Genomic DNA, 22,693 nt, shown 5'->3' with positions numbered 1-22,693 from the left:
CTAGGGCTCAATTGATTTCTTCCACATTTAATTCAGCAGTAAACATTTTGAATGATTACTCTTTATGAATGATCTTTAAAAAACTCAGCTTAATTATTTCATAAAAACACTAACTTACTTATTTGCTCTTTATACTTATTTCATTAATCTATCTGGGATGCATTTGTTGAGTAAAATTATATATAGCCTCAATTTAAGACATTTCTTTCAACATAATATAAACTTCCTTATACATTCCTAATTAATATGAACATCTTTTCATCTCTGACCTATTTAACACATGACCAATTTTTATAAATAGCCCATCTGTTACTGGACTCTAAGCATTCCATTAATCCATCCATCTATTCTTGTGCCAATACCAAATTGCTTCAATTATTTAATTTTACAGCATATTTTGAAGTGTGAAAATGAGCAAAAGCCACCATTTGAAAATATATTATCTATTTTTGCACAATTTTATGTTAACAAAAATTGTAGAATTAGTGTGCCAATATTAAAGAGAAAATGTTAATATTGTGTTGATTTATCTTTTATTTATGGAGTTATATAAGAAGAGTTGGCATTTTGATAATATTAAATCTTCTTTCCAAGGTAAAGAATATTTCTACATGCACTCTGGTTCTCTTTCATGCCCTTCAGTAAAGTGTTAGTTTTCTCCCAAGATGTTTTATAGATTCTGTTCTATTATCAATCAAAGATTTTTCATTGATATTTATTAGTTGGGTTTTGTATTCATTTTGCTCGTAGGATTCTTTTGTAATCCCTAAAGATTTGGTGCAATTTGCCTAAAACAAAATTTTCCATTCCCCACTGCTCATTGTTCTATTACACTGTTATACTTCTCCTTAAGCTAATTTTAAAATATTATCATTCCTTAGAAAATTGTCTGCTTTTTAGAAAACTGTCAAGTGAGTGTCCCGAGCCCCTCCTATTTTAACTATCTTTTGACATTTACCTGGGAACTCTGTAATCCCCATGCTATTGACCTTTATTGTTTTATCAAGATGTTTTTCATTAATATTTTTTTCTGGTCATTTATTGAGAATTTTGGTGGGCTAGTGGGTAGATTTACGTTTTGTTCTAACATATGAATTCAGTCTTGAAAATATATAATTATCATTTTATTAGGGGAGTATCATGTATAATTTTGCATGGAATGAGATCTCAAAAACTGGAAAGGAAGAATTGTAGCATTGTTCTTGCCCACCTCCCTCATTTTGCAAAAAAGGACTCTGGTTTCAACAAAATAAGACCCTAGATTAGAACATAAATATTGGGAGTAAACACAACACACTTAAAAAATTATTTATAGATTCAAGCATTCCTGCTATAATGTGGTACAAGTTTCTTTTTATAAAAGGAGAGGTGAAGTGTTCTGCAAATTGTGAGCTAAAAATAACAGGCCTCGTGGAAAATGAGATTTGGAGAGACCACTGAAATCAGTACAGGTCTCTAACCAAAGTGCGCACACGTGCGCGCGCGCGCACACACACACACACACACACACACATGCACAAATCTTAGTAAAAACACTAGCATTGTTTTAGAAGACACATCTAATTTCAAAAATGTAAAAAAATCTACACTAATAAAAGACAAACATGCAAATTGACCGTACCTTCGCTACGCCTTAAGCCACGTCCACCAGCCAATCAGAGCAACTATATGCAAATTAACCCAACCAAGATGGCGGCCAGCAGCCACGGAGCTGGAGCAAGCAGGAGGCTTGGTTACCCCAATGATGGAGGAAGCCAAGCTTCCCGCTTGCTGTGGCCCTGGGAGCTCCACTCAAAGCCACAAAGTTTCAATTACAGAAGGTAAATAAACCCCAGATACCTGCTTTCAGCTGGCGTTGGCCATGGAGTTGAAGCGAGCAGGAGGCTTTCCTCCCGCCCGCCCTGGCTGGCTCTGAGCTCCTCTCAAGGATACCAAGTTTCAATTCTAGAAGGTAAATAAATCCCACAATGAAAAAATAAAGAAAAAAAGGAGAGGCTGGGAGCTTCCGACGATGGTGGCCAGCCTGAAAACAGCCATCAGCCCCTCACCCAGGCTGGCCAAACCTCCATGGGGTGAGGGTCCACCCCAATGGGGGTGTGGCCAGCCTGAAAACAGCCATCAGCCCCTCACCCAGGCTGGCCAAACCTCCCAGGGGACCCCCACCCTGATCTGGGACACCCTTCAGGGAAAACCAGCCGGCCCCCACCCATGCACCAGGCCTCTATCCTATATAATAAAAGGGTAATATGCAAACTGATCCTAACAGCAGAACGACTGAGAATGACTGGTCACTATGACACACACTGACCACCAGGGGCAGATGCTCAATACAAGAGCTGTCCCCTGGTGGTCAGTGCACTCCCACAGGGGGAGCTCTGCTCAGCCACAAGCCAGACTGATGGCTGCCAGTACAGCAGTGGTGGTGGGAGCCTCTCCTGCCTCCTCAGCAGCGCTAAGGATATCTGACTGCAGCTTAGGCCTGCTCCCCGCTGGCAACTGGACATCCCCTGAGGGCTGCCTGGCTGCCAGAGGGATGTCTGACTGTCAGCTTGGACCTCATCCCCCAGGGAGCAGGCCTAAGCCAGCAGGTGGACATCCTCTGAGGGGTCCCAGACTGCAAGAGGTCATAGGCCGGCCTGAGGGACACCCCCTGAGTGCACAAATTTTTGTGCACCGGCTTCTAGTATATAAAATAAAAAGGGTTGTAAAAATGTATTTAGCTTGGTGGAAGAGGATATAAGAAAGTTTTAATGCTGCTGAATGTAGAGACAACTGAAAAACACACAAATATTGTGCAGAATTCTGTAGTAAGCTTTTTCAAGACAGAGCTTGAGGCCAAGTTGAGAAAAAAATGCATATTGGGTGATTGGTCACTTGTCACTGTGTACAACACTGTCTCCCCCAGAAGGTTCCTGTGTACTTTGCATTAAACCACTGTTAATTAGTGGAGCAAAATATTAATATGCCAGACAAATTCCCATGTATTAAGTTGACTTCTATGAACAAACTGATTCATGTTACAGGAATATGGTATATTGCAGAAGAGATTTCATTCGCTACATCATTTCTCCAGGCATCATGTTTAAAATACTATGTAGTCCTTTTTGTGTGTTAGTAATAACAAAAACTATTACTAAGCCAGAATTGTCACTTAAGTCTTTGGTTACTTAAAGGGATACAGAGCCTCCAATAACATCACACTTTCTAAGATGTGTAAACTACTGTTCACCACTTTGCCATTACTCTATTTGGCAAGACCGCCATGCTGATGAATTTGTTTTTGATGATCCAAGGTTAGCCTCTCCAATATAATAACCACTAGACCATTGTGGCTACTGAGTACTTGCAATGTGCCTAGTTCGAATTAAGATGTGCTGTAACCACTGTATATATTATTGAGGGGGGGATAAGTAGTTTTTCTTCTCAATAAAATTAAGTATTTAATTTATCTAATTTGAACAAATTGATTATTTTCAACACATTCAGAACACCCTAAGTATTTCAATAATATAATCTACTAAGTTATAACTGTCTAGACCAGCAGTTCTCAACCTGTGGGTCCCGACCCCTTTGGGGGTCAAACGACCCTTTCACAGGGGTTGCCTAAGACCATCAGAAAACACATATATAATTACATATTGTTTTTTTGATTAATCACTATGCTTTAATTATGTTCAATTTGTAACAATGAAATTGGGGGTCACCACAACATGAGGAACTGTATTATAGGGTCGTGGCATTAGGAAAATTGAGAACCACTGGTCTAGACCTTCTTTGAGCAAAGAAATACATTAAGGTATGTTTCTCTTTTATATGACTTTGCTCTTCCAATGATAAACTATTATCTTAAAATTTATATACTAAAACCTAGCCTTTTCCTTACTCATAATTAATAGTCTTATTTTTACTTTGAATAAAAGGCAATTTCAATTTATAATAAAATCTTTAAAGAATAAATTAATGCAAATTATCACAGGATTAGCTAAAACATTTTTTTAATAGTAAAAGTTTTCTTAAGAAGATTATTTTAAAATTCTAATTATATTTAATTCCTTAAGAGGACTATTTCACTATAATCAATGGTATTCAACATTTTCTCTATTATGAAGGATCAGAAGACAGAAAAGAGACCCACAAGTAGACAGCCAGATCATACAAATCAATGCTGGTGATGAATAAAGAGGTAGATATTGTCTTCATAATTTAGGTTTAAGAATTTATATGACAATTTCAAAGGAAGATTATTAATGAGCATAGTTTTCCTTTTTACCTTCTTCTTCTGGGTTCTAACATTCTTTGACAAAAGTCAATTGAAAAGTAAAGAAAAGTTTTGTTTTGTTTATTTTTAAAAATCAAAGACATAAAACCTGGCCCTAACTATAAGCCTAAGCAGGATTTTCAAGGAAGCTTATTCTGTTCCTCTAATTCTTCACTTGGGGTTTACTACTAACAACACATTCATAATTTACTCGGCAAAAGCTTTTAAGTGCAATAAATTCTATTTTTTCATATTGCAGCTGATAAGGACAATTATTTTTAATGTGAATTACAGAGTAGACCAACAGCAAGATTTTTGATAGAAGAAATTACTTAAATCACATAAGTTAGGAGTAAGAAACACAAAACCATGCACTCCTACTAAATGGGCTAGATAATCTATATATATAAAAGCCTAAGCAACCGGCTGACGGTTTGACCTTCCGACTGGTAGCTATGATGTGCACTGACCACCAGGGGGCAGATGCTCCATGCAAGAGCTGCTGAGCTGTGGTGACTTGGCAGCGGAGGTTCTTGGGTGACACACCCGGAACCAGAGAGGAGGGAGCCTGATTCCAGGGTGCATCACCCGAGAACCGCCCTCTTGCAATATGGGACCCCTTGGGGGATGTTGGAGAGCCGGTTTAGGCCCGATCCCCAAAGGCCAGGCCAAGGGACCCCACTTGTGCACAAATCCATGCACCAGGCCTCTAGCCCATTGGCTCCCCACTTTGGGTCTGGCTCCCCACCAGGCCTCTAACCCATTGCAGAGGTAGTGGGTCTGGCCCTAACAGAAACTTTTTGACTCGATTAGCTAAATGATGAGACGTGCAGTACCTACTGGCTGCAGCCCCAACCCATCCATTTAATATCGATTTGCAGTGGAGGCAGCAAATTTTCCTGCTACCACTTACAGCTGGGCTTTTCTTCTTCCAGGCGGACAGTGGCGCCAGCAGGCAACCTCCAGGGAGGGGAAGAGGCGAAGGAGCATCTCAAGTGGGAATAAGGAGGTTCCTGCCACCACAGCACGCTGCCTGGGTGGAAGGGCCTGGGTGGGCGCCTGACAGTGAGCAGAGTCCTACCCTCAGCTGCTAGATTCCAGGCTAAGTAAATCCTGTTTGCTAAATAATTGCATTTTTCAGAAAAATGCCCACAAGTCGTCAGTTACTGCCAAACTTAGGGTAAAGTGAGATGAAAGAAGTGAGACAGATACAGAGAGAAAGTGACATAATATTGAGAAAAGAGAGGAGGGATCCCTATTCCGGGGTGCGTTACCCGAGAACCATCCTCTCGCAATTGGGGACCCCTCAGGGGTTGTTGGAGAGCCAGTTTTGGCCCAATCCCCGCAGGCCAGACAGAGGGATCTCACCAGTGCACGAATCCATGCACCGGGTCTCAAGATATAAAATTATGAAGTAGCATTAAACTTCTTATATTATAAATATATTTATAAATAAAAAAACTCATGAGATGGTTGCAAGTCCAAGTGAAGGTACGGTTATTGTTACTCCTAGAGCAGGATGCAGGATGCAGGGCCACCTTAGGAAACAGTCCAGTTGTCCTCTATTTGTCCTGCCCTCAAGTATGCCTCTGTAGTAGCCCAGCAGAGTGTCTACTGGATAAGATCATGGGAAATAGGGAAATGGAATTAAAAAGAACACTGCTACCATGGTAATTAATGTGGGGCATTAAAGACCAGAACATGAAGGAAGCTGTTAATATTTTTTGAATGAACAAAATGACTTCTGTTATTTCTCTATTTAATTTATTCTGACTTAATTTGGCTTTGCATGTCTTTCTTTATATCTCTGACAACTTTGTATTAAGCTACCATAAGCCTAGGAAAAAATTAGTGAATATTCTATTCTAATTCTTTAATTTACTCTTTGGTTATAATACATTGTTTAAAACTGTTTATAAAGCAGTTTTTGAGACTATATTTGATATAATATCTCATTTTTGAGAATAGTTATGCAAACATGATATAAATTTTTGTTACTGTGCTTATAGAAAAAATTAACCAGGAGAGGGAGAGGCAGAACAAAAGCCAGAGAGAGAGAGAGAGAGAAAATGTAATATTGTAATCGACAGAAAATTTTGTGATACTAAATTAAGATGCATGTTAAATAAGTTGCCATAACACTCTCGTTGATTTATCAAAGTTGATTTATCAAAATGAATATTGGCTTGCTAGGAACGTTATCTTTCTTACTTTTGGAATATGTTACAAACATGTAAGCTTGGTTCATAGTCTACATTCTTAGTTCATTAATAGCCTCTAATATCTTGCTACTTGAAATGTGAACAGAGGACCATGAATATCAGCATCACACAGAAACTTGTCAGGAATGTAGTCTTGTCTTGGGCCTCAGCCCAGACCAACTAAAAGAGAATGTTTTTTAACAAGTTCCTCAGGTGGCTAGTATACACATTTAAGTCTGAGAACACTGTTTTAACAAATCAATATAAATGTAAATAAATGTGTAAGTTGTGCCTATATATCTATTTACCTACCGACCTATCATCATCATATTTATTTATATTAGCTCCCTTTTCAAGATTTTATGTACTTAGTAAAAAAAAAAAAAAGAAAGAAAAATATGACTTAAGGAAGAAGTGAAAAATAGAGCATTATAAATATACCATTGTCAAAATTGTAAAACATATACTGACCATTGACATTTTAACTGTTTAGCTACTTCCTCAAAACTTGATTAATTTGATTGATTCAGAAAGTAGTTACTTATTGTGACTATTTTTTATTGATTTTTTAAAAATTTAAATTCTTTATTTTTTAAGTACTACATGAGTCTCCTTTTTCCCCCATTGACCTCTCCCTGGCTGCTCCCATCCACCAGAACATGCCCTCACCCCCCTATTGTCTTTGTCCATTGGTTATGCTCATATGATGCATGTAAGTCCTTTGGTTCATTTCTTACCACCTCACCCCCTACCTTCCCTCATAGGTTGGACAGTCTGTTCTATGCTTCTATGTCTCTGATTCTATTTTTGTTCATCAGTTTATGTTGTTCATTGTATTTCACAAATGAGTGAGATCATGTGATATTTATCGTTCTCTGACTGGCTTATACTGCTTAGCATAATGCTCTCCAGTTCTATCCATGCTGTTGCAAATGATAAAAATTCATTGTTTTTTCACAGCAGCATAGATGTACCACAGTTTTCTAATCCATTCATCTGCTGATGGGCACTTAGGCTGTTTCCAAATCTTAGCTATTGTAAATTGTGCTGCTATGAACATAGGGGTGCATATATCCTTTCTGATTGGTGTTTCTGATTTCTTGAGATATATTCCTAGAAGTGGGATTACTGGATCAAATGAGAGTTCCATTTTTAATTTTTTGAGGAAACTCCATACTGTTTTCCACAGTGGCTGCACCAGTCTGCATTCCCACCAGAAGTGCACGAGGGTTCCTTCTTCTCTGTAGCCTCGCCAGCATTTGTCGTTGTTGATTTGTTGATGATAGCCATTCTGACAGGTGTGAGCCAGTACCTCATTGTCATTTATTTTGCATCTCTAGGATATTTAGTGACCTTGAGCATGTTTTCATATGTCTCTTGGCCTTCTGTATGTCCTCTTTTGAAAAGTGTCTATTTAGGTCCTTTGCCAATTTTTTTATTGGATTATTTCCTTTTGTTAAGTTGTATGAGTTCCCTAAAATGTTGGAGATTAAACCCTTATCGGAGATAACATTGGCAAATATATTCTTCCATGCAGTGGGCTTTCTTGTTTTGTTGATGGTTTCTTTCGCTGTGCAGAAACTTTTTATTTTGATGTAGTCCCATTTGTTTATTTTCTCCTGAGTTTCCATTGCCTTAGGAGCTGTATCAGTAAAGATATTGCTACAACATATGTTTGCTATTTTGCTGCCTATGATTCTTCTAAGATTTTTATTGTGACTATTTTAAAAGAAAACTCTACCATCTGGATGACACAAAGGAGTTTAAATTTGAAGGATTTAAACGGATCTAATCCAAAATAAATGAGAAACTGCAAAAAGTAGCAACTAAATATTATGCATCTCTTTCTAAAACAGGACAGATGAAGAAGCATAGTTCTGATAATACAAGGAAAGCTTAAAATGAAAAATCTTTCTACATCATTCCATAAAAGTAACAGTATTTTTTGTGGGAAAGAGATATCTTTCTACTCAGTTCATTATATTTTAACAACTATATATTTTTAATTTATTAAGTCCAACACTGTACAGAAACTCAAAGCAATCCATACAAAATGAAAAAAACTACTAGAGCTTAATAAAATTTTTACATTTGGAATTAAAAATTACTAAACAGTAATTCTAAAGCCCATTTATAAAGTAGAAAAATATATTAATAATTTAATTTTTAAAAGGTCAATAAACTGAAGTCAAAGTGAAACCGAAATGTGGATGTTTGAGTTCGAGTTCATTGTCTCTCGAAATCAAAGAATGAAGTTGTGGACAAAAATGGTTAATGGAGGCAAAGTTTATTGAGAGCATCATGTGAATTAAAGTATATTAGTCCATGTGTAGAGTCCCACATGGCCATAAGCCACATGTGCACAGAAATGTGCTCCCCCCGCCACAGGAACATCAGGAAACATTGTGTTCCCAGGGTAAAGAGGGAGGGCAAGAGGAAGGACATGTCTTTTAATTTAGGGGGTGGATACAGCCTTGCTAGTTCCTAATTGGTCTTTTCAAAGAATTCAGCTGTAGGGCGGCGTGGCTATAGGGTTAAGCCTTGGACTGACCTGTTGGCAAAGCCACAAACAAGTCCCAGCTTAGAGGGCACAGTCCCCTTAGCATAATTAAGCTTGACCTTATGATGCTCCCTAGATCTTATCTGGGTAGCTAATGGGCTGTGGGAGGTGCAGCAAGTGCTGCCAAAGCAAGTGAAACTCAGGAGAACATTGTAACTATGGTGACCACTACCTTGTTTACCTCTGGCTATAAAATAAAGGCTCAGCTTGCCTCTGGATCTCTCTGTGGCCTCAGCCAGGCACAGGAAGATCCACCTAGACCCAGCTTATTCTCTTTGTCTGTCATTTCTCTATCCTTCACCACCCTCACTTAGGCTTGTGGAACCCTTGGCTGAGCTGGCTCGGCACATTCAGCCTTAATAACATTCTTTGGATTAGTTACAGTATATGCCTCATTGTATTGTATTGGTTATCTGCAAGCTGCCTGTCTTAGCAACATTCATAAATTTTGAAGCTTATGTCTCTTTTGCTTGCCCTTCCTTCCCAGCCCCATTGGGATGTCTTAGTAACTCCACCTAGTTGGGTTCCCAGTTTTTATTCCTCCGACAAGGTCCCAGTCCCTGTATGTTTAGTTTCACTTTGCCTCCTCAAAACGGCTTCTCATTTCTGCAAAGCAACTGTGATAGGGAGTAGCATTATCAATAGAGGATAGAATTTGTTTGATACTATTTATTTGCTTAAACAGTCTCAAAATTCCAAAAACAAATTAATTTTTGTTTAATCAGAAACTGTAAATGACATTTAGAGTCCACTTTTAGTGATTATAATTTACCTTCATTTGGGTCAAACTATTTCTAAACATTTCCTGATTATAGATTTTTTTTTAAATTAAATGTCAGAAAATGAGTGTTCTGTAAGTTGTTTTTTTCTTGTGTTTGACCTAAATGCTATATGTTGAATTACAAACCCATGTTTAATGCACAAATATATGATCATTATCCCCAATGAAACATATATTGGGGTGACTTTTGTTTTCAAGTTAGCATTTGACATGATTGGAGGCTTTGCTATAGACTGGAAAGACTGTAGGCTTCAGACCCAAATAAACCCATGCTATCCTGACTGTTGCTTCCAAATTTTATAACATTTAGTAAGTCATTTAATTTCTCTTAACCTCAATTTTCCTATCTTTAAAGTGTGAATAATCATGCTTTTCTTATCTAAGAATGAATGGTGCTAAATATGAAAATTCTAGCTCATAAAAAGCTTTCAGCAGTGAAGTAGATTCTGTTATTGTTATTATTATTATTATTAATTACTAATATTGTCATCTCCATGCCACTTCCTTAAGCATCCCTACTTTTATCAGAGTTCCAGTTTTCCAAAAGCAAAGTTATCTCTCAAGGTATTAAAAATTTAAAATTCATATTCACCTGAACACCTATTGGTTTTTCTAACCCCTTCATCTGACTTCTTGATACCATCCTCTGTTATTTCCTCATGGAATATGATTCACCATTGACCTGTTCTGTGCCTTCTATCCTTTTCTCTCCATTAGATTTCCCCTCAACCCATATATATTATAAGATAGCTCTTATCCACATTCCAGAATAAACTAAAAAGTCTGAAAAATTAGATACTAAAAAAATATTAATGGATATTCTACTTATTAAAATCAGTATATATAGGCTGTTGTTCTCAAATAGTAAGCAAGTCCTAGATATATACATATCTTTAAATTTCCATTAGGGAATAAATGACTATAATTAATCTAAACTAATACTTGGCAACATTCCTATTTTAATAAAACCCAGGTAAATGAATTTTTAATAGAAATAAATGACAATGAAAACAGTTTAGAAATCTATTATGTTCATATTAGCAAGGAAAAAAAGAGTAGAATGATATGAACAACATTTTCAGCAGTCAACAATTGAGCTATCTATTTATGGATGACTTATCCTTTAAAACAGTAATTAAGTCAAGGTCCATTATAAATGTTCTCCACATTAGACTTTTCCAAATTTCTATTCTTCAATTCTTTTGCTTTTGGAATAATGCTTCCTACTGATGATATTAAATAAGTATATTTAATAAAATTTCTTGTTTTTTACATCAAATGTTTGACATCAGCCAGATTTACATTTGGAGATGTACATTCAGAAGGTGAATTTTAATGAGTACTCAGTATAAGATTGTGTTACTGAAGTGTTTCTTCTTGCTCATTGGACACTGTCAAAAATATGTTGATGGAAGGAGCAATTTAATCACTGAGTGTTGTCAATATTTGGATACTCATAGAAACACAAAGAGCAATCTACCCTATTAAACATTTTATTCTTTATTTCTTTCCTGCTTAGAATGACTATGCAATACCATCAGATGAATATTTTCTTTCTTATAGTTGTACTAGAGGCCTGGTGCATGGATTCATGCACTGGTGGGGTCTCTTGGCCTTGCCTGCACCCTCTCACAATCTGGGACCCTTTGGGGTATGTCAGACTGCCAGTTTCCACCCGATCCACACAAGCCAGGCCGAGGGACCTCACCAGTGCACGAATCTGTGCACTGGGCCTCTAGCATGCATATAAGATCTTTGGTTAATCTATTCCCACCCTACCCTTCCCCTCTTCCTTCTGAGATTCATCAGTCTGTTCCATGTTGCCATGCCTGTGCATTGAGCATCTGCCCTCTGGTGGTCAGTGTACCGGTTGAATGGTCGAACAATTACTTAGGCAAATATATATATTATTTTCAAGGTTTGTCTTCAAGGTATTTTATGACAATAGTTATTGTGACACATTAAGAGAAGGTGATTTTTTCTACCAAATAAGTATTTGCATTTGACATACATGAGAACAGGCTTTACTTGTTGTTTTAAAAGCTTCCTGAATAAAGAATAAAGAAACTATTATAAAACTTACTATTTTTTGGAAATATTACTTGGAAAAATTTATTTACCTGGGTTTTATTAAAATAAGAAAGTTGATGATATTAATATAGATTAATTATAGTAATTTATTCTCTAATGGAAATTGAAGGATATGTTTACTATATGAGTATATCAGCCTATGTATGTATTGATATAATTTATTTTAATAAGCAGGATGTTCATTATTATTCTTTCTAATATCTAAATCACTCAGATTTTTTAAGTTGAATTTATTGGGGTAACACTGGCTAACAAAATTATACAAGTTTCAGGTGCACATTTCTAAAGAACATTATTTGTACACTGTGTTGTATGTTCACCACCCCAAGTCAAGTCTTAATATACTCATACTCAAACCCTATGTGATTTTAAAAAATCAGTATTTAACCCTAGCCAGTTTTACTCAGTGGATAGAGGATAGGCCTGTGGACCAAAGGGTCCCAGGTTTGATTCCCATCAAGGGCATGTACTTTAATTTCAGGCTCCTCCCTGGCGTGGGCCCTGGAGTCAGGGGCATGCAGGAGGCAACCAATCAATGTGTTTCTCTCACAAAATAAAAAATAATAAAATAGTTTTAAAAATCAGTATTTAATCAACACTCTAATATTATTCTAAATTTTAAAATTATTTATTACAAAATAATTTATTTTTAAAATGGTGACAAGTGCTAATAAGCTTATTATAGATTAGGTGACTTGGTTTGCTCAGGGTTTTCTTGATGTCAAACCTCAAAGTCTCATGTTCTGGGAACCCACTAAGTCCTAGAAAAGCTGAGATGGGTGGTCACCCTAGTCACAGGTCAATTAAATAAATGTTGCCAAAAGCACACAAAATACAAACTAAAACCAAGAGTTAGACTGTGAATATGATTTATAAAATTTTAAATTCACCTTAAAGAGTAAAAAAATTGATTTAATTATTCTGATTAAGAGAGAGTAGTGCTGTACAAAGTCTGATTAAAGGGAAAAAAAAGTCAGCGCTGCTTAACATAGCTTATAACAATGATCAAAATTTACTTTAATCAGATACTTACTTCTGTAAAAATTCTTCATAGCCACATATACTTAGAAGATAATCTTTGTGGAATAACTGGTCATTTGTCCAAAAATGCAGAATTTCTGCAATTAGGTCTTTGACAAGATAATTAGCTAAAAACAAAGGTGAATAATACAGTTAATTAGCTTATCATATATTGGCTAAGAAAAAGCTTATAAACACAAAAAATGATATACAAATTATGATGGAACTGTCTAGTTCCATCAAGAAACATTAAAATGAGATTTATTAGTTTAGTTTGATGTGAAGATGTTTTTGAAAAAATTATATTTTGTTTGATTAGTCTATCTTCATAGTATATAACAGAGCAAGGTATCTCATTCCTGATATCAAAATCTTTGGTACATTGTAGGTGTGCATAAAAATATTCTACTGTGACTACCCTTAGGGACTTCAGAGATCCCAATAAGATCACATAGTGATAAGTGGCACTCCAAGAGTCTAAATTAAATCTGTCAAGTCCAATTCTTTTATTTTTTATTTTTATTGATTTCAGAGAGGAAGGGAGAGGGAGAGAGAGATATAAACATAAATGAGGAGGGGGATCATTGATTGGCTGCCTCCTGCATGCCTCACAGCGGGGATTGAACCTGCAACCCTGGCCAGGAATCGAACTGTGACCTCCTGGTTCATAGGTCTACACTCAAACTGAACCATGCCTGTCAGGCTCCATTACGATTCTTAATGATTCTAACTCTCTAAAGCTGATTTTTCTTCCTTTCCCAAGTTGGAGCTACTCAAGGTTCTGCTTTGAACAACATTATAATAACCTTAATGAACATGTATTTTCCTTCTCCACCTTTTCTGGAACTCAAAGTGTAAGCATACTACAATTTAAAGGCTTTTGTTTTCTTATATCTATATTCCATAATCTCCCCCCTAAGCTTTTACATGCATATGCCATTTAATAGTGGCCACAACCATACTGCATGTTACAATATATGTCTATGAAATATGTTTCTAACTATAAGTGATAAATAGTATGGGGCTCACATCTTGTCATAAATGATAATAGTTGAAAATTATACATATCCTATATAATAAAAGCCTAATATGCTGTGTCCAGTCGGCCAATCAGCCATTCAACCAATCAAAGCATAATATGCTAATGATATGCTAAGGCTGCTCAACTGCTCACTATGATGTGTACTGACCCTCAGGGGGCAGATACTCCAACCGGTAGGTTAGCTTGCTGCTGGGGTCTGGTCATCAGGACTGAACAAGACGGGCCAGACATACCCTGGAGCCCTCCAGCAGTCCCTCTGCAGCTGGCCAACCTCCCGCATCCCTCCCTGGCTCCGATTGTGCACCGATGGGGTAGATATTTATAGGTATCTACCTCTATCTCTTTCTCTATCATATATCTATATCATATATCGGATATCTGTATCTGTACTTATCTGTATCTGTATCTATATCTGTATCTCTACCTATCTCTATCTATCTATCATCAATATCTAGCTATGTCACTTCCATGCTTTGAATGTGACCTTATGGTCTCAATCAATAGGCTATAGTACTAATGAACTTTAGCCAGTGAGAACTTGAACAGCCTATTGCAAACACTCAATTGCATTCCTCTGAGTAGTGTTTTGTTAGCAATTATATGTTTACTTTGCTGTGATTTCTTTTACTGTCACAACTTTGAGTTTGTAAGGAAAAAACTGGCTACTGTGCAAATTATACTGCTGGACCTGTCACAACGAAAAAAAGAAAGGATATAATGATTGATTTTAATATAATACATTTTTATGGTAGATTAAGACATTATTAAAGAAATGGTTAGACAAACAAATGATAGAGATAACCAGGGAATTATGGATTGTGGAAATGCTTTGACATGGGAGAGAATATCTTAAACATACTGCCTTTTGGGAGTATTGACTGAAATAGTATGAACTGAAGCTAGAAAAAGTTATGGCCCCAGGCAAAACATGACTATAAGGGCTTTGACTAGTAGGGAGAGCATTAGCCAGTCTATGACACAGGAAAACATCTTCAAAGACAGCAGTTCACTTTAATTAACTTCACTTCCATTTCCAGGACTGCATCCCTGTGCTACACCGGGCATGCATGAATTTCTTACTTCCACTACAATCATCTTTCACTTACATCAAAGACTTCATAACCCAGTTTCCAGCTATTATTCCTCTCCTATTCTTTGCTTTGATATCTCTTAGTACCAGATTCATGTTACTCTGGATGTTTTATTATTACTTCAAGTTTGGTATATCTAAACCTGAATTATCACCTTTCTTTATGCAGCCAACCATTAAGTATGTGAGTTAAACTTCTCATCCATTTTGTAAGCCAACAAGAATTATGGCTTTTTAAAAGTAGATTTTATACCTGTACCTTCATTTTGGCAGCTAATAGAATCCTTTTCCCACTTCTTGTAGACTCCCACTCCATGCAATTCTTCTCAATCTGTTGACCATATTGGAAAGGCTAAGGCCCATTTGAGATTCTTTAATTATAGTACTCTACACCTTAACTATAATTTTTATGCCTTCCCCTCTATTCCTTTACACCTTTTTGAGATGTAAAGTATCACTACCTTTTACTAAATCTTACTTCTTCACTGTTATCTCTCCTACACTGGGCTCCAGTTCCATCAATTAAAGGCTCTCTTTTTTACATATCGCATATCCCCCCCACCCCATCCCCGCCCCCGTGAAAATTGAAATTAAGTGGGGCCATTTCAAAATAGATCCTGAAATGACACTCCAGAAGTGCCTTGCATGTTTTGCTTCTTGAAAGGTTGAACTGTTTGGGCTGGGCCAGACCTTGAAATTAGGCTAACACCAAGATTGTTTTGCAAGCAATTTTTGGTAAAGCCATCAGAACAGCAGACATTCTGACCACAAGGACTGATGACTATGGACTCTCTATCTGCAGATAGAACCAGTAGCCGCTCCTATAAAGTTCAAGAGTAACCCAGATTCACAGTAGCAATAGAAATTCTTCTTTTTCTTGTAATTATTCCTTTCCTCAGAAAAGCTCCCTTCCTTCATACTGCAATCAGCCCACTACTCTTTCTGAATCTGTTTCTCAAATTACCTTTCTTTGATCCCAAACACAGGTTGTGGCTACAGTTGTTTATATGGAAAAAATACTGCAATAATTATAAAATAATAGTACAAGAATAAACTGTGTTTTGTGTACTCACAACTGTGTAAACCTACTTTTTTCCCACCCTTAAAACATTATTGTCTCTCATTTTGGCTTTTGAATTTTAAGTTAACATTCTGATCTAACTCTCCTTTGATTCAGATGTATAAAATAAGTTGCAAGACTGTCATTCTCAAAAGCTTTTTCTCATTCCATTGAGATTTTTGTTTCCCTGCAATTGCTGTCAGTTTGGCTCAAATAAACTTATAAAAATTATCTACACATTTGGATGTTTCTTACATCAACAATACACTATTCAGACTTTTGTTCTTTACAGAACATCTGTATTACTAGTAAGCCACTAATATAAAGTTGTGAAGGGATCGCAGTTGAAGGGGTTCAGAACAAGCCTCCCCAAGATGTACTACTTTGGCATGTGGATTATTTTGAGCTGAAGGCAATCCAGACCCTGTGGGCTCATGAGAAACTTTTATCTCCCCTAAAATCATTTAAATTTGGGCCTTGTCCATAATGAGAGTTAGATTTGGGCCACGTAAAACTTTTGATGACCTATGTATATGATAGGGCAACCATATTAACTCTTCATCTACTGGCTTTATTGTCCTGTGAAAGACCTTCCTCTCCTCTGAAGCCCCAAGTACCTTACCTCATCCTTAGCTCAGAATACCATATATACCTCATTTTAACTTTCTGTCTCTGAACTTATTGAGGAGATAGAGGGAAGCTAGGTAGTCAGGAATGGGGACCCTGTGGGGGACGAGGAAGTAAAACTTGGGAACCCAGTTAGGTGAAATTACTAACACAACCCAGCTGGGCATGGAAAGAAGGGCACACACATGATAAAAACTTTAAAAGACAAACTTTAAAATGTATAGATTATTGCTAAAACAGGCAGATTTCAGATAACCAATCACAAAGCAATAGGCATATAAAGCAATCCCAAGGATGTTGCTAAGGCAGAATTCTTTAAAAGAACCAATCAGGAGCTAGCAAGACTGCATCCACCCCCTAAATCAGCGGTTCTACACATTTGGTCGCAACCCCTTTAGGGTCGAACAACCCTTTCACAGGGGTCGCCTAAGACCATCGGAAAACACACATATAATTACATATTGTTTTTGTGATTAATCACTATGCTTTAATTATGTTCAATTTGTAACAATGAAATTGGGGGTCACCACAACATGAGGAGCTGTATTAAAGGGTTGCGGCTTTAGGAAGGTTGAGAACCACTGCCCTAAATTAAAAAGTGCCCACTTCCTCTCATGGGCTCTCTCTCCTCCCTAAACTCAGTGGATTCCTGACATTCCTGTGGCAAGGGAACACGTCCCTTGCGCTCATGTGGCTTGTGGCCATGTGGGACTCTATACATGGACTAATAGACGTTAACACCCTACTGTAACATGGAACGGAAGCTCTGGACACTGTCCTGCTCCTGGAACCCCAGCTGCACCTTTCCCAGGACTGGCTGCTCTCAATAAACTTTGCCTTTGTTAACTGTTTTTGTCCATGACTTCATTCTTCAATTTCTTGAGACAGTGAACTCGACTCAAATCTCACATTTTTGTTTCAGTATCATGTATGTGGGGGTCTCTGACTCTCATGTATTTGGAGGTCCCATATGTACATGTCATTAAATTTGGTCACTTTTTCTTATTAATCTTTTACATTGATTTTATTATTAGACCAGCAAAAAATCCTAGAAGGGTAGAGGAAAATTTCTTCCTCTCCCACACAGTTTTAGCCACCAAGATTATTTTAAAGTGAAGACATTTGAAATATTATTTGAACTTTTCTTATCTGACTAACGCAGGGAAAAATAGATTCCTTAAGCTACTGTTTTTCATTCTGAGCTAGTTTCCTGCAAATTTCAGGAAGCAGGAAGGAGACAGACTGCCTATCTATTAGTATAAGAAAGCAATATAACTCTCCATACTTTTCTATTAAAACTCTAAAGTTCCCCTTCATTCATCCCAAACACTTTTACATTAAATGAGTATAAAAACCTTTACCTCTGGGTATTCAGCAGGTAAATTATTACTGAGTAACTTTTATGCAAAGTAAATAAGCCTTGTCTTTTCTTGTTTATTTTTTTATTGTCAGTTAAGTCACAGTACCTGTCCCCCTTCAAGTGTAAATAGAAAGAGAATGGCATAGGCTGGCTACACTGCATATTTTAATGAATGTCTTCTTTCTCCTCCTTTCTTCTCTACTTCATCCCTTCCTTCTTTTCCTCCTTTTTCTTATAAATACTTTTAATATTCTTGAGGACACAGACATCCTCTTTATGGTTATACATGTGTAACAGTAAACACAATGACCTAATCACTTTACTGAAACTTTTCATAAAAATAAAAAATGGACTTGGCTGGTGTGGCTAGGTTGGTTGGAGCATCCTCCCATGCACAGAAGGGTCAAAGGGTCACAAGTTCAATTCCTGGTCAGGGTAAGGGTGGTAATCAATCAATGTTTCTCTCTCCCTCTCCCTTTCTCTCTCAAATCAATAAAAAAGATATTTTTAAAAATGTTTAAAATTAAAATAAAAGTAAAAAATGAGCTGTGGCTTGCTCAACAAAGAGATATCTTGGATGCATGGGGTGGGGGGAGGGGGGAGGGAATGTTAGAAATTAAATATTGTAAATTGGAAGAAGAACATTGGTCTCCCTAGTTCACAATTATTCCCTTTCTGCAGTAACTGAAGCCAACATGACCCTAGCCACTCTGATTGGATCAAGTAGCAGAACCATTGATTTTGGCTGTGCAATCAGAATCCTGCTTTTATAAATATGGAATTGGGTCCAATGGAGAGACTGAAATTTCTTTAGGTAGCTGGCCAAATAGCATTTAAGCTTGAGAGCTTGGCTTTACATATGTTCTGGAAAAGAAAGAGAAACGTGAAAGGCAATTATACAGAGAGGAAATGAGGTGAGAGGCATACAGAAATTTTAGACTGCTTGTTTATCTGTATATTATCAAATTTTTGCTGAACTCCTACTCTTAAATTCTGTAATAAATCCCTCTATTCTTTAAAAATGCTTATTTTTTTCTGCCAAAGCCAGTAGAAGTTGGTTTCTGTTAGTTTCAAACCAGATGGTCCTATTAATATTTGAACATATTGTTATATTTGTAGTCACCTGTACTCAGAGCCTTGAGTGGAGTAAGAAAGAAAAAGCAAAAGAATAAAAGTAAAATAATCAATGAAAAAATATTTCTTGGGTCATTATTTGTCAAGAAACAATATTTGATATATAGAAACTTAGTAGCAACTACATTTTGTTCAAATAATTAATATTGTTTTGCAAAATAGTTGACTATAAGTGAAATAATATAGTAGACCACTCTACAGACATTCTAAAACTTTAGAGAAATAAGAATTATCTGGTGAATTTAATGAAATACAGATCCTTAGGATCCATTCCAAGAGACTTTGAGTCAATTTGATTCAGTGATTATGTTGGGCTGTACAGAGCTAATATAGTTCTATGTATCAATGTATAGTCTTCCTCACAATTTATTTATATTTTAATTAAATAGTCATTTCTAATGCATTTTCATTCATATATATCTAGACTCTCTTTAAAATTGGTTTGTAATATGCTAAAAATTTACTATACTTGCCATTATTTTATAGAAGGAAAATAAGGTGTCCTAGACTGAGCTATGTGAAGAGAGGTCTTCAACACAATAGCTAAACAAATGTTAACAAAACGTTTCTAGTTGTTTTCCTCATACTTCACTTCAGGGCAAAATACTACCTAATAATGCTGCACTTAATGATTTTCACTAGTGGACTCAAGGCTATGCAGCTTATTCCAGCTTTATGTAGATTTTTATGCTTATTTGCAAGGTTGCTTACCATGTGGCATAAAATGAAGTAGTTGTGTTGAGTCACCAATAAAAATATTTATACTAAACTTAGTATTAGAAAAGAGTTGGTATGGAAATGCTGTAGCAGTGCTCCAGATCTTCCCCGAATTGGAATTAATGTCAGCTGCATGATATGTTTCTCTGATTCTGAAAAACATAGGTGAAAAAATTACTTAGGATAATATTATAAGAAACATCATGCAGAGTTTTCTATAGAAGATAAGAAATATGAAAACAAAAAGCAACTGATTTGTGACACAGTGCTATGAACTAGGCCAGATTGGTAAAAATTACAATTATACCAGAAACAACCCTAGAGGACTGTTGTTGAAGCTCTTTCACAAGCACCTTATGTGAAGCAATTAAGAATACATTGCCATTCATAAAACATAAAAATTCACTCTTTATATAATGATTCCTTGCTTTATTATCATTGCTTCTGAAGCCTGAACTCTTTGCTTTGGTTTTTGTTTATGTCTAACTTTTTTGAAGCTAGAAATCACTCATCTTAATATCATAATTTGGTAAACAAATTCTCTTATTTATCAAATTGGTAAATGCCATTTGGGGCTGTCCACTTTTCTTAAATTTTTGGATTTTACACACCTTTGAATTTTACATAAATAATTGAATTCTGAACAATTACTTTTTGCTCAAATGAGCCAGAGATTTGAACAATAGCTTCTCCTTGGAGCCAGAATCCTTGAGTTTAATCCTGCTCTTCCATTTAGTAGTTTTATAGTCAGAGGCAAGTTATTTGACCAGTCTCATTGCACAACTAAGAATATGTATATCTATAGTGGTCCTCACTTAACCATGGTTTTGCTTTCTGTGCTTTTAACATTGTAATTAGCTAGTTAATAGTAATTATAGGAAGAGAGTAAAGGGGAAACCCAACATTATAAGCGTGGTCATCTGGGCAGCTTCACCAGAAGGCTACAGCCTCACACTCCCCAGGAAACCACCCATCCATTCCCTGCAGATCACTAGGGGAAGGGATCAAACAAAAGGGGAGATGGGCACCTGAGCAAGGAAGTTGGGATGATGTAGGGAAGGTGCTTGCCTGTCAGTCTAGCCTGGGGAACAATGGCTGGGTTAGGGGGTGGACCCCATCAGAAGTGCACAAAATCTTGGAAAGTTAAAATCCACAGAGAAATGAGCTTTCTCTCTCGTGTGCAACTTGTTCCCTCTCGCTCTCTTGCTCTGTCACGTCACGTGCCCATCTGTTTGCATAGCCATGTGGCCTTAAGCAGCTGCATGGCCCATGGCAGTGTGGACCCCCCACACAGCGGACTGCAGCTGGGAGTACAGACTAAGCCAGATATTGGACTGGACTGGACGTTAACATGAAACAGAAATTATGGGCAATGGCCTTAATTCTGGCCCTGCTGATGATAAGACTGGACTTCCATGGCAAGATAGACAAAGACGGGAACTCCTTAATTTTACATCATCAATAAAGCTTTCCACAAGAGAAAATTTATTTGACTGTAGACAACAAAAATAATGCCAGAAGTTGAGTAATGATTCAATTTGTCATAACTTTCTACTTTTCATTGTACTAAAGATTACAGAACATTTTATATGCCAAGTTAATCAGTTTAGTAATATTAAATAGAAAAATTTATGCAGGTATAGAAATTTTAAATTTTAATGAAATAACAATACTTACTTTTTTACTTTGTCACAAAAGGAGGCCAGAGTCATATTACTGCCTTCAGGTACTTCAATTAGCTGAATGGAACAACCTGTCATCTTAAAATAAAAATTGTTAAATTTATATAGTTTGGTGTGGGGAAAAGATTAATTCAACTCTACCTTTTTAATCTTATTTTAAAGATTTCTACTGTTTTACTTTTTATTTTTTTAGATTTTTAAATGAAGTAATACATATAGAAAATTATATAATTTAAGTTCTGAGGGATGTATATAACTGTAACATCAGTATTCCAATCAAAATGTAGAACATTTTCATTACTTTAGAAAGTTTCCCCAGATCTCTTTCTGTCAATCTGGGCATCTACTTGGAAACTATAGTTATTCAGATTTCTATTACCACTGATTAGGTGTATGTCCTCTTTTGTTTCTGGCTTCTTTCAATTAAATGACGTATCGTTTTTAATGTATCTATATTGTCTCACATATCAATAGTTCATCTTTTTTATTGTTGACTAGAGGCCCAATGCACGAAATTCATGCAAGAGTAGGCCTTCCTTCCCCTGGCTGACAGCACTGGCTTCCCTCTGGCACCCAGGACCCAGGCTTCCCTCTGGCCGCCAGCAGGCACCAGGGACTGGGACTTTCCTTTCAGCTCCGGCTTTGTCCAAAAGGTCATCTGAATGGATGTCTAGTCTAATTAGCATATTATGCTTTTATTATTATAGATTAGTGGCATACTAGTGCATGAATATTCCACGATTTGTTTATCTATCTTTCAGTTGATGGACATTTGGGTTAAGTTTTAGAGTATTGTAAAAAAAACCTTAATTTTTATATGCAAATATTTATATGGTTGTGTTTCATTTCTTGTGAATCAAGTTATAAATGGCTCAGTCTTAGGGTGTGCATACTATTAACATTAAAAGAAATCCTTTTTGCCTTATGTGTTTTGAATCTAGTCAGGTACATATACATCTAAATGAATTATGTCTTCCTGATTGACCCTGTTATCATTCCTTTTATCATTATGAAATGACCTTTTGTTTTCTCTAATAATGCTCTGCATTGCTTTGTACTTTTTCTGATAT

General features: G+C 36.5%; 1 protein-coding gene across 1 annotated transcript in view; it reads right to left on the bottom strand.

Annotated features, from left to right (window-relative positions):
• Nucleotides 1-22,693, bottom strand: part of PIK3C2G (phosphatidylinositol-4-phosphate 3-kinase catalytic subunit type 2 gamma) — a 268,815-nt gene that overhangs the window by 223,086 nt on the left and 23,036 nt on the right. Inside the window, exons 3-5 of the mRNA XM_014451731.2 lie at nt 21,619-21,701; nt 19,936-20,093; nt 12,925-13,039 (exon numbers count right to left, since the gene is read on the bottom strand). Of these exons, the coding sequence (XP_014307217.1) occupies nt 12,925-13,039; nt 19,936-20,093; nt 21,619-21,701 (356 nt within the window). The remainder of the gene's footprint in view (nt 1-12,924; nt 13,040-19,935; nt 20,094-21,618; nt 21,702-22,693) is intronic.

Source organism: Myotis lucifugus, unplaced genomic scaffold (genome assembly GCF_000147115.1).
Source record: "Myotis lucifugus unplaced genomic scaffold, Myoluc2.0 scaffold_10, whole genome shotgun sequence".
NCBI classification, from domain to species: domain Eukaryota; kingdom Metazoa; phylum Chordata; class Mammalia; order Chiroptera; family Vespertilionidae; genus Myotis; species Myotis lucifugus.
The sequence above is the reverse complement of the archived record's forward strand: the minus strand, read 5'-3'. Positions and strand labels throughout refer to the sequence as shown.